Raw genomic sequence first — 13,304 nt, forward strand, 5'->3', positions numbered from 1 at the left:
TGACCAAGGTAAATATATACGGCGTTAGTGGTTTATGGGGCTTAGCGCCATCTGTATGTGGTGGGAACACTTCCGGCGGAAGAAAAAATAATGCGACGCCATATCCACCAAAAGCAAAAGTGACGTCACTTTGTTTTCGAAGGCGCAAAATTTGATTTGTTGGCCTGCCTTTAGAGCTATATATTCAAATGCCCCGCCATTCGACTTGATGGGCGTTTCGAGCTTTCAGCGAGGAAAGCGATGCAGAAAAAGGCCAGCCGTAGGGTTGTCGAAATCGCATCCCTGCACCGAACATACTTTCTTTGGAGGCCGACGAAAGCTTTAAGTATAGAGTGCTGATCCTATCGTCGGATGACAAGCCCGATCGGCCAGCGCAGTCACAACCACACAATTATCTGGCGGTCGTAACTCCATACTTTTGACTGAACAGGTTAAGAAGCGATGTATCTACCCGCGTCACAAAATTAAGAAAAACTCCGACAAGCAAAAAAACACCACCTGTGAGGGGGGCGTATTTCAACAGGTGAAGTTTACGAGCGCACCTTTCTGCACACATTGCATTGCGAGGATGGATGGATGGATGGATGTTATGAGCGTCCCCTTTGGAACGGGGCGGTGGCTTGCGCCACCAAGCTCTTGCTACTATGCTGCCTAATATCCTACCTAGGTTAACCAATGAAAAAAAAAAAAACACTATGAACTACCACGTCCAAATTTTCTGATACTCTATTGCGAACTGTGCTTTTGTACGTCTCCGCCTTTTGTCGTTTCCCTACTTTTCTTCCACCAATCCTCCAATCGCCTCTTACTGATGTCTATTGCGGACCTGTTTGCTTTACCACTGCTCCCGCTGAACCCAAGGGCTTCAAGGAGGCCAGTGGTGCCTAAATTGACCGCTGGATAGACGTCTTCACATTCTAATAAAATATGCTCCGTCGTTTCCCTAGCTTTACCGCAGCAAGCACATGCTTCTTCTTCCTTCTTATATCTCGCTTTATAGGTGCGTGTTCTAAGGCATCCCGATCTCGCTTCGAAAAGTAATGAGCTTCCCTTTGAGTTATCATAAATGGTTTCCTTCCTAATTTCGTTTTTTCCCCTTAATTAGTTACTCATGGCAGGTTTCTTTTCCATTGCCGCCACCCATGAGATTAATTCAGCCTCTCGGACTTTCCGCTTGACCTTCTTTGTTGCTGTGTTGCCCACCCCACAGGCCGCATACTTGCTGGTAAGCTTCCTAGTTCTTTTCCTCCACTGTGAATCAATGTTTTGCCTGTACAGATACCCACGGAGGAAGGAAACTAAGGAGAGGCCCTACCCCCTCCGCGCGCTAGGAGAAAAGTGTGGCGGAAATGACGTATAGGTTCTCATTTCTTTTGCTGCTTTTTTATTTTTTTTTGCTGCATGGCCACGCCTTTTGGGCCACAATGGCGGCGTTCTTCTAATTTTTTGAGCGCGCACACGTGTTGCTCTGGTAGGTTTCGTGCCGTGGCAAAGGCGCTGTGTGGGCGGGTTTGCGTTAGTCACCGTGTCTTGTTGCGCTGTGTTACCTGCACCGTGCTCTGCCGGATGTTGCGCGAGCGCGCGCGCTCCGCGTGCGAAACCACGCGCAGCGCGGCGTGGTTTCGCGAAAGATGTAAACAAGAGAGGAGGGTGGCACAAAAGGCGGGGCATCGCCATGAGCAACGCCAACTTCCGGCTTCACTTTTGCTTCACAAAGAGTGACGTCAGGGCCTCTCCTTAGTTTCCTTCCTCCGTGACAGATACCTGAACACTCTCCCAGCCCATTTACTTTCCTCCATATTCTTCAGCCGTTCTTCATACGCAATTTTACTGCGAGCTTCCCGAGTGATAGTGGCGTCAACGCCCCCTGTAACGATGGGCTCTGAAAAGAAATGTATTTATTAATAATAATAAATTCAATAAACTTGTATTTTCTTAACTCCTCACGAATATATAAGATTGACCAGAAATTTTATTTTCGTTGAATGAATCTAACTGTGTCTCGCTTGAATTAAAAAAAAAAAAAAACGCTTTTTTTTTCTTTCCCAATGTTTGTTCCCTCCAAACATAGTCGCGCTTCAATCGCTGCTCCCATAACCCCCCTTGCTGATGTCGGTGACAACTTGTACGGAACCGCTTTTCGCCCGAAGCTTCGCTATGGTAGCCACCATAGCTTCACGACCTATTTGGATCGACCTTGGCACTAGCGTAAAAATACAGTAAAGTTCGTGCTCAATGTTTGCTTAAGCATTTGTAGCTGCTAACCAATTCACATTTATTTTGTTTTATTCAACTGATAAGGTTAATAAACATGACAATTAGAAATTAAACCCGACTGCGCCGAAGATTGCAATGCGTTTTTTTTAATTTTTGCTATATTAAGGCTAGTAAAAGTATTTTGAGGCCTATTAGCAGTGGACACTTTCCGATTTGGCGACCAATGACTCACACAGCCGAAATCAGAATAGCGAGGGAAAAAAGCGCATCGCTGCAAGCAACCATGTTTGGCAGGCATCGCAAGGTCGGGCATCGTGCGGCGTAGAGGCAGCGCGAGTTTTTATCATTTTATTTGTCCCCTAGGTCTCTGTATGTGCCGACAATGGTCACATTTCACAGAACAGTAATATTGTTCTAAGTACGTTACCGCGTTTGCTATGCATACCACGGAAGTTGGCGTCAGTAACGTCCCCGCATTTTTAGTTAAGCTATGGAAGCTTGTCGAAGACGAGAAATGCAACGACCTGATCAGCTGGAGCTCGGTACGTCGCGCTTGTCCCTGTGGATGGGTTAGGGCTAGGCTAATGTGTACTTCATTTTAAAGCAGCATTGTTTAGCTTTTTCATGCTACGGTTTTATCTGGCATCTCGCGAAAACACAACAGCGTGGAGGCGCATTTGAGCGTCCCACACTCGATCGTTGTGAAAACGACTGTTGACACTTGCCGGCAATTGGACGGCGCTCGTAGTATACGCTCATGTAAATGTATCGTCGTCCTATGTATTGTAGTGATCACATAAGTGCGTAATCACTTCGAGATGCCTTTGGCAGTTGAACGAACTCATCCACCTACGTTTAGTCTACGTGCAGTAAATTGTTTTTCACGTCCCGTCTATTGCTTGGAGCACCGTAAACAGTGTTCCGATGATTGCACCTGTTATATAAATGTATGTTGTGCGGCTGCAGCTATCTGGCACTGCGACATAACTAGGCAGCGTCATCCGTTTTGGCCGTCGTTAACTGCTTTGCTTTCTCGCACTCTCAAATATGTGCCTTATTTTCTATCTCGAACCACCTTAGAGCTTCTTTTTTTTGCGTGTCGTTCATGCGGTTGGATTCACTTTCTCGCAATGTGGTTTTCCAATTCTTTGGACTATCTTTTTTTCCCCTACTCTTGCCCGTGTCCCGTGCAATAGGGGCTCGTTAAAGAACCCCAGGTGGTCAAAATCGGGAGCCCACGACTACGGGGTTCCTCATAACCAGGTCATGATTTTGGCTCGTAAAACCCCACAATTGAATTTTTTTTCTTACCCTTAGCCTACCCTCCCCTTGCGTGCGTGCGTGTACGAAATGTATTAATTTCCGGCGTCTGCTTCCTTATTCAAAAATGTCGAACTTAGCACGCCATGGCCGTTTATTCGTAGAAAACCCTGGGGATTGACCAAATTTCAGTGCTTACCTCCTCCTCCTCTCATTTTAATAGACTGGACAGAGCTTCATCATACACAACCAGACGCAGTTTGCCAAGGAACTTCTGCCCCTATACTTCAAGCACAACAACATGGCAAGCTTGATCAGGCAGCTAAATATGTGTAAGTATCTGTTTTAAAAAGAATTCATTACTAATGGCACTGATAAAATTAACCAACTTTATCGATTACTCCAGTTCTGAGCTCATTTGCTGTAACAGCAGCAGGTTCCCACTGTGGATATTGCCATTGTTCAGAACTTGTGGCCTCAAACCCATGATGGGGATTTGCCAAGCAGAAGGTGGTAATACCTTTACACAGCGAGAAAGAAGTTAACAAAAAGAAAACATAAGGGAACATAATGAGCATGGAATGCGATTTCAATTGTTTGCGTTGATATTGGTGTAGCTTCACCTTTTAGAATGAACAGGCACAAGGCCTGTATCCTAGCTGTGCTAACAAAAATTAAAAGGATAAAATAACAGTGTGACAGAAGGACAAAAAATGTGAATGAAAAATAGAAACAGCCTAAATTGTCACTATTGATTGCATGGCCTAACTTCAGTTCATGGATCTCCGCTCCCTATCCTCCACCACTGATATAGCCTTTACTTCGTGGTAGACACTGCTATTGTGAATGTGTCCAGTGTACTATCGGTTTCCTCACGGGTAATTGCTCCCGTGGCAACTGGAAATCCCAGCGCTTGGGGTAACGTGGTGCCTTCTGTGTGGGGTGGCGTGAGGCTCCTGCAGCTCAGGACCAGATGATCCCCATTCTCTTCTCCTTCTCCACACTCCCGGCACCTCGCAGCCAGCATTTGCTGTTTTGGGTCATAGAGCTGTCGACGGCACACCTGTACAAGCCTTGAAGAGGAGACTGCTTCCATTACTGTTGTCATATAGGTTTTTCACTGCAATGGTTGTTTTGTAGCTCCTGTATAATTGCAGCATTCATTCAGAGAGTGTGGTGGACTGCCACAGCGCAGTTTCCTCTTCACTAAGCCAAGCTCTCCCTACCTTCGCCCACTTGCGTTCACTGTCTTTCTGCATGGGACGAGCGAAGAAGCCAAACTTTGGCGGAAGAGTCTAGAGGTGTCTACTCCACTGTGTTTCTACATGCTAAAAGTTTGAATCCTTGAGTATTTCTAAATCTGAAGGTAATAAGCTCGAATGCTCCTCCTCCAATACACTACATCTCCAGGCTTGGACTGGCTCCAAACACCGGCAAAAATGCCGGTGTTAGGCAGAGAACCAGTGGGGCTATAATAATCCAATTAGGAAGGCCCACTAAGCTTCAACAAAAGACACTCCCTCACCAGAACAGGAATTGGCCTCCCTGGTGCTGTATTTGGCCACTCCCTTGCAAATGACTCATTCGATGAACCAATGGCCCTCAGTGCCCAGCAGCTGCAGAGCACCTGACCAAGGCAGCGGTCAGACCTGTAATGCGGCAGAGGGTGCTAAGAATCTCTGGACCTGTACAGGCCACCTATGGAAACTGACCCTGGCAACATTTGACACCTGAACTCTCTGGAGTGAAGCTAGCTTAGCAGTCCTCTTTGAAGAACTATCAGGCATTAAACTATCAGGCATCAGAACTGGTGAGGCTTATACAGTGCTGACAAATGACCACGTTCTCTGCTACAGAGGACTACCAGATAAGAAGCAGTACGGACTAGGATTTATAATCCATAAGGACATAGCGGGCAACATTGACGAATTCTACAGCATTACTGAGAGGGTAGTAGTAGTTATAATAAAACTTAATAAGAGGTATAGGTTAAAGGTAGTAAAAACCTACGCTCCAACCTCTAGTCATGATGATGATGAAGCAGATCAGTTTTATGAAGATGTTGAATTAGCGATGAGAAAAGTGCAAACTCGGTATACTGTAGTAATGGGCAACTTTAACACAAAAGTGGGGAAAAAGCAGGCTGATGTACAAGCAATTGGCAGCTACGGTGTAGATTCTAGGAACGATAGAGGAGAGATGCTGGTAGAGTTCGCAGAAAGGAATAAGCTTCGAATAATGAACACCTTTTTCAGGAAGCATAGCGACAGAAAGTGGACCTGGAAAATCCCCAATGGTGAAACAAGAAATGAAATTGATTTCATACTTTCTGCTGATCTCAGCATAGTGCAGGATGTAGAAGTGTTACGTGAGGTCTAGGATTCACTTCAATTTGAAGAGAGAATAGAGTGAATTCTGAATTTGAAGAAGAGAGAGCAAAATTGGTCAAGAAGCAGGCCAGCCTAGACACAGTAAGGGTAAAAGCAGACCAATTCAGGCTGGTGCTTGCAAACAAATATGCTGCCTTAGAACACCGAGTTGAAGATGACATAGAGGCAATTAATGAAACTGTAACTAGGCTGGCTTCAGAAGCACCAATTGAAGTGGGAGGTATCCCACCAAGGCAACCAATAGGTAAGCTCTCCCAAGCAACGAAGAACCTAATACGGAAATGACAAAGAATGAAAGTGTCCAGCTGAAGAGATCAGATGGAATTTGTGGAATTGTGAAAGGAGAAAATAAGGGATATTTGAAATTATAACGTAAGAAGGACTGAGGAAACATTAAAAAATAGATGCAGCATGAAATCAGTGAGGAAAAAACTTGGCATAGGACAAGCCAAGATGTATGCACTGAAAGATAAGCAGGGTAATAGTATCAGCAATTCTAAAGAAATAGTAAAAGCAGCGGAAGAATTCTATACTGACCTGTACAATACCGAGAGCAGCCACGATGCCTCCATTTGAAGTAGTAATGAACAGGTTACAGAGGCTCCTTCTGTAACTAGCGATGAAGGTAGAAAGGTCTTGCGAGACATGAAACGAAAAGCAGCTGGAGTAGATGGAATAACAGTCGATTTAATTTAGATGGAGATGTCGTGCTTGAGAAGATTGCGGCCCTTTATACGGAATGTCTCATGACTTTAAGGGTTCCAGAGAACTGGAACAATGCCATCATTATACTACTCTAAAAAAAGGGAAACATTGAAGAATGAAAAGTTATAGGCCCATTACCTTCCAGTATTGTATAAAATATTGACCAAGATGATTTCCAACAGAATAAGGGCAACACTTCAGTCAACCAAGAGAACAGGCTGGCTTCAGCAAAGGATAACTGTACAATGGATCATCAACCAGGTAATCGATAAATCTGCAGAGTACAGTCAGCCTCTGTCTATGGTTTTCATAGATTACGAAAAGGCATTTTATTCAGTAGAGATACCAGCAGTCATAGAGGCATTACATAATCAAGGAGTACAGGAGGCTTACATAAATATCTTGGCAAATATCTACAGAGCTATCTACAGCTATCTTAATTCTCCACAAGAAAAGTAGAAAGATACCTATAAAGAAAGGGGTCAGACAAGGGGACACAATCTCTCCAGTGCTATTCACTGCATGTGTGGAAAAAGTATTCAAGCTATTAAACTGGGAAGGCTTAGGAGTAAGGATCAACGGCAAATATCTTGGCAGCCTTCGGTTTGCAGATGACATTGTCCTGTTCAGCAACACTGGGGATGAGTTACAGCAAATGGTTGAGGACCTTAACAGAGAGAGTGCAAGAGTGGGGTTGAAGATTAATATGCAGAAAACAAAGATAATAATCAATAGCCTGGCAAGGGAACAAGTGTTGATCGCCATTCAGCCTCTAGATTCTGTGAAGGAATACGTTTACCTAGGTCAATTACTCACAGGGGACCCTGATCGTGAGAAGGAAATTTACAGAATAAAAATGGGTTAAAGTGCATACAGCAGACATTGTCAGATCTTGACTGTAAGCTTACCATTATCATTAAAAGGAAAGATGTACAATCAGTGCATTCTACTGGTGCTAACATAAGGGCAGAAACTTGGAGACTGGCAAGGAAGCTTGAGAACAAGTTAAGGGCCACGCAAAGAGCGATGGAACGAAGAATGTTAGCCATAATGTTTAAGGGCCCCTCTACAGGTCTGGCCATATTTAGCTGACAAGCACAGAGCATACATTGTGCGATAACGACCGTGTCTCCAAAGTATTACGTCGCTATGTGCTGCTGAGAGATTTGAAAATTCGAGTTGAACACCATTTTTCCTTCTCGCGGCTGCTGCACTCCAAGCCAGAGGATGACGTACACATGCTAATGCGCCTACCTACACGTTTGCACTGTGACGTCGCTCATTGTGACACGTGACTTCGAGAATTATTCAAGGCAACGTCTGTTACTTGTGTAATCAGGGTGTCTACCCACCAGGAAAACTGGGAATTCTCAGGGATTTTGAGTAGTCAGGGAAAATTAGGGGAATATGTGCCTCTATCAGGGAAAATTAGCTGTAATTTTATTTAAAGGGTCAAAAGTTGCAGTAATGCTGGCTCGAGTAACAGACAGGAATCGTAATGAATCGTCTTAGACGTCCTGTTGTCGGCTGGGGGAGTTGCCAGTGTACAGTCAATGACCTGAGAAAAGGTTTATTGGCGGCGCCTAATGCGAAGGCACAGCGACCGGGAACGGCGAGGCAGCCCGAAGCACTGTCCAAACGGACGCCAGCAATCAACAGCGCGAGCCGAGACGAGCCGCGCGTTGGTGATGCGGCTGTGCCGCGAGGTGCGTCTTCTTCTTCACAATCTCCCCCCGGACAAAAAGAGCCATCCTGGCGCCTTAAGAATCGGGAGGTAGAGGGTCGTGGTAGGGCTTGAGACGCGAGACGTGGACAATGTCACGTCCACGCCGGCGCAAGTCTTCAGGTGGTGACAGGGGCTCAATGAGAAAATTCACCGGGGATGTTTGCTCCAAGACTCGGTAAGGCCCTTCGAATTTTGGGACGAGTTTCGAGGAAAGCCCCGGTGTTTGGAAAGGGACCGACAACCACACAAGAATGCCTGGAGCGTAGGTGGTCCTTGGAAGCGTGTCGATGCGGATTTCTTTCTGGCGCTGCTGTTGCTCTGCCGTAAAGGAGCGCGCTAGCTGGCGGCATTCTGCGGCTTGTCGTGCGACGTCGGACACGGGTAGACACTCGGAGGTGTCAGGACGGTATGGAAGGAGCGTGTCGATGGTATGCGTAGGCTCGCGGCCATACAGGAGGAAGAAAGGTGAAAATCCCGTAGTGGCCTAGATCGCGGTGTTGTACGCGAACGTGATGAATGGAAGGATGCGGTCCCAGTTACCATGATCAGATGCCACGTACATAGAGAGCATATCACCAAGTGTGCGGTTAAATCGCTCTGCGAGCCCGTTAGTCTGTGGATGGTATGCCGTGCTTGTCCGATGAATAATGTGGCATTCCGAAAGCAAACTTTCGACGACTTCGGAGAGGAAGGCGCGACCTCGATCGCTGAGGAGTTCTCGAGGTGCGCCGTGTCGAAGCACGAAGCGATGTAGGACGAAAGAGGCTACATCCCGCGCTGTAGCACTTGGTAAAGCAGCAGTTTCGGCGTAGCGTGTCAAATGGTCAACAGCAACTACGATCCACCGATTGCCGTCTGGCGTCATAGGAAGCAGGCCGTATAGGTCGATGCCGACGCGATCGAAGGGTGTGGCAGGGCACGGGAGCGGCTGCAAGGCACCAGACGGGCGTAAAGGTGGCGATTTGCGGCGTTGACAGTCAAGACAGCACCGAACAAACTTGTGTACAAAATTGTACATGCCGCGCCAGTAGTAGCGGTGGCGAATTCGTTCGTACGTCTTGAAAATGCCGGCGTGGCCACACTGCGGATCGTTGTAGAAAGCGGCACATATTTGAGACCTTAAGCTGCGGGGAACCACCAGAAGCCACCGACGACCTTCAGGAGTGTAATTGCGTCAGTGCAGCAGCTGGTCACGAATGGCAAAATGAACTGCTTGGCGTCGGAGGGTTCGGGATACAGGGATGGTCGATGATCCAGAAAGATAGTCGAAAAGAGAAGCGATCCACGGGTCGCGACGTTGTGCGGTGGCAAAGGAGTCCATGTCGAGAGATGACACGGAATGTGCGGAAGTTGTTCCGCAGGCCGAGTCTGGAGGTAAAGGTGAACGAGACAAGGCGTCTGCGTCGGAGTGTGTGCGTCCGCTGCGGTATACGACGCGAATATCGTACTACTCCTGGATACGTAGTGCCCAACGGGCTAGGCGGCCAGTGGGATCTTTCAAGTTGGCGAGCCAACAAAGCGCATGGTGATCTGTGACCAAGTCGAATGGGCGCCCGTACAGATATGGTCGGAACTTGCCAAGTGCCCATACTAAAGCCAAGCACTCTTTTTCGGTCACGCTGTAATTGGCCTCAGGCTTCGTCAGCGTGCGACTCGCATAGGCGACTACGTATTCGGGGTAGCCCGGCTTTCGTTGGGCGAGGACGGCGCTGAGACCGACCCCGCTGGCATCTGTATGTACTTCAGTTGCAGCTGACGGGTCGAAATAGCGAAGAATAGGTGGGGAGATGAGAAGACGACGCAGCGTGGCAAAGGCGTAGTCACATGCAGGGGACCAGCAGGAGAGGGCGGCGTCACCGCGTAGAAGCTGAGTCAATGGCGCCATGATCGATGCGAAATTTCGAACAGAGCGCCGGAAATATGAGCATAGGCCCACGAAGCTTCGAAGTTCTTTGATGGTCTGAGGCTTCGGGAACTCAGCGACTGCTCGAAGTTTTGCAGGATCGGGTAGAACGCCATGCTTGGACACAACGTGGCCTAAAATGGTAAGCTCTCGCGCAACGAAGCGGCACTTCTTGAGGTTGAGTTGAAGGCCAGCGTTCGTTAGACAGGTCAAAACTTGTCTGAGGCGGAGCAGGTGAGTAGGAAAATCAGGCGAGAAAACCACGACATCGTCTAGGTAACACAGACATATAGACCACTTGAGGCCACGCAGCGTGTTGTCCATGAGTCGTTCAAAGGTGGCAGGGGCGTTACAAAGCCCGAAAGGCATCACCTTAAATTCATATAAGCCGTCAGGTGTAATGAATGCGGTTTTCTGGCGATCGGCAACAGCCATCGGGACCTGCCAGTACCCTGAACGCAAGTCAAGGGACGAGAAGAATTCTGCTCCCTGAAGACTGTCGAGGGCGTCGTCGATGCGCGGCAAAGGATAGACGTCTTTGCGCGTTACCTTATTTAACCGACGGTAGTCGACGCAAAAGCGAATAGACCCGTCCTTCTTGCGAACGAGAATGACAGGAGATGCCCAGGGACTGTGCAAAGGTTGAATAACATCACGGCGCAGCATATCTTCGACTTGGGTGGTAATGACACGACGCTCTTCGGCAGAAACACGGTACGGTCGTTGACGTAACGGCTGATGTGAACCGGTGTCAATGTAGTGCTGCACTTCCGACGTGCGGCCCAGGCGAGGTTGTGAAACGTCGAATGAACTTCTATATTTATGCAGGAGATCAAGAAGGTCGGCGCGTTCGGCAGGTGTGAGGGTATCGGCGATGGCATTCGAGAACGCATCCCTGGACGTTTCCTCAAGGGTGGACATCGAAGACGGTTGGCCGGAGTCGACATCAAAAGAGTCTGCGGGGACGTCAACCAAAGACGAAGAGTCGAGGAGTTCCACGAAGCCAAGGCATTCGCCAACGAGCAACGTAATAGGCGCACAGAGGGGATTGTAAAAGTATATGTTGCTGCAGCCGCCAGCCATGTCAAGCGTCGCGAAGGGTAGTGGGAGAGATTTACGGTTCATGAAGACGTCGGACGGTGTGAAGAGGACCATTGCATCAGCGATGGCATCACAAGAGACAGGTACGAGGGCGAAGGAGCCAGGTGGAATATCTGTGTCCTCGCGCACGGTAAGTTTAAAGGGGCGGTCGCAATCTTTGTCCAAGGGTGTGTCACAAGGGGAAAATTCAACTTCGGCGCGTGCGCATTCGATCACGGCTTTATGACTGGATAAGAAGTCCCATCCGAGGATGACGTCATGTGAGCAGGTGGGAAGAACAATACACTCGACGATGTAAACAATGCTGTGAATAAGCACACGTACAGTACAGGCTGCGTGCGGAGTGACGTGCTGCGCGCTTGCCGTACGAAGCGACAGTCCAGAAAGCGGCGTGGTCACCTTGCGCAGCGAATGGCACAGTTTGGCGGCTGTCACAGAAATGACTGCGCCGGTATCCACAAGAGCGAATGCAGGAACACCTTCTACACAAATTTCGACCACGTTAGAAGGAGAGGCGCGAGGACAGTTCGAATGGGGCGCAGTTCTTGCCTCTTGAACTGCGACGTTCAGTTTTCCTGGTCAGGTGGTGCGGGTCGCCGACGCATTGGGGAGAGCGAGCGTCGGCGAGGGGATGGCGAGCGACGCGAAGGAAATTCTGGGATGTCAGCACGAGCGTACTGTTGGGGGGAAGGAGCGGTGTATTGGCGAAATGGCCGGCTGCCGTACTGGAAGGGCCGCGAGGCATCGCCGAACGCTTGAGGGCGACGGCGGCAATATCGGGCGACGTGTCCGGGAGTGCAGCAAGAATAACAGATAGGTCGATTGTCAGGTGTCCTCCAAGGATTAGCTCGCGGTGCGAGAGGTACGGGGATCGATACCCCGCACCTCCACCAATTGAGAAAAGGTTTATTGGCGGCGCCTAATGCGAAGGCACAGCGACCGGGAACGGCGAGGCAGCCCGAAGCACTGTACAAACGGACGCCAGCAAACAACAGCGCGAGCCGAGACGAGCCGCGCGTTGGTGATGCGGCTGTGCCGCGAGGCGTGTCTTCTTCTTCACAGACCGACTTTCCGGATTCCTGATAATTTGGACAGCTTCGCGTCCCATGTGCCCCATAGAGTCAATGTATCAGAACGTCTGAAATTTCGGATGCAAGAACTCTTCGCCGTCCGATCTTCCGGATGTTTTGCCATGACCGCAGGTCCGAAATGGCATTAACGCCACGACTGCTGCCATTTTGATTACCTCACCACCTCAAATTGGTGCTCTCGCACACAGATCCACTGGAAGCCGTAACCACCACTGCAGCAACGCTAGGCCTAGCTGCTTCGACGTTTGCTATGAAGCTTCTTGCCGTTGGGCACTGTGTTTTTTATTGAAAGAATTCGCTGCTCTCAGCAATGGCATGGACTTCGCCTTTGCGGTCCTCGCGATTGGCTTAGAAGCTTGGAAAGCACGGTGTGTTGCATAATGCCAGTTCCCAAAAGTCAGCTTCGCCTCTGTACAGATATGTTACTTGGTGAAGCATACGCAAAAGTATTGCAGTGAAGCATAACAAGCATGGGAAGGGGCTATTGCCATGGGGCACAGTATGTATTCCTTAATTATACACGCGTGCACCCGGTATTTCCTGTCAGTACGAGCACCAATATGCCTAATACGTGTACTGACAGACTTTCAAAGCGTTTTCGAATGTGCCTGTGGCGGTTTGAGCCCTTAAGGTCAGTAAATTACATGCATTTATTTTTTTCCAACTGGCCAATTTTTTGGACGTTTTCGTGGCCCCTAAGAAGTTCAAAAACTTGGATGTGGACTGTGCAACTGACCAAGAAGATGCTTCAAATGGTCCGTGGGGTGATCGAGTGGTGGAAGGAGTACAAGAACAAAGAGGACCAACGCATTGAGGAATGAATGGGAAAGGAAGTGTGCTGCCGCCATTTTGAAAGAGCTTGAGCTGAAAAAACTAAGTGTTGGCTGATGCCGAGATGCAAGTGTCCCTCA

At 48.5% G+C, this 13,304-nt stretch overlaps 1 protein-coding gene across 3 annotated transcripts in view; it reads left to right on the plus strand.

Annotated features, from left to right (window-relative positions):
• The first annotated feature begins 2,491 nt into the window (after positions 1–2,491).
• LOC126547186 (heat shock factor protein 1-like) overlaps positions 2,492–13,304 on the plus strand; it is a 157,922-nt gene continuing 147,109 nt past the window's right edge. For all 3 annotated transcript variants that reach the window (XM_050195073.3, XM_055062810.2, XM_050195074.3), the window contains exons 1-2: positions 2,492–2,759; positions 3,701–3,809. In XM_050195073.3, coding sequence (XP_050051030.1) covers positions 2,655–2,759; positions 3,701–3,809 — 214 coding nt within the window. In that variant the 5' untranslated portion in view covers positions 2,492–2,654. The remainder of the gene's footprint in view (positions 2,760–3,700; positions 3,810–13,304) is intronic.

Source organism: Dermacentor andersoni, chromosome 1, assembly GCF_023375885.2.
Source record: "Dermacentor andersoni chromosome 1, qqDerAnde1_hic_scaffold, whole genome shotgun sequence".
NCBI lineage: Eukaryota > Metazoa > Arthropoda > Arachnida > Ixodida > Ixodidae > Dermacentor > Dermacentor andersoni.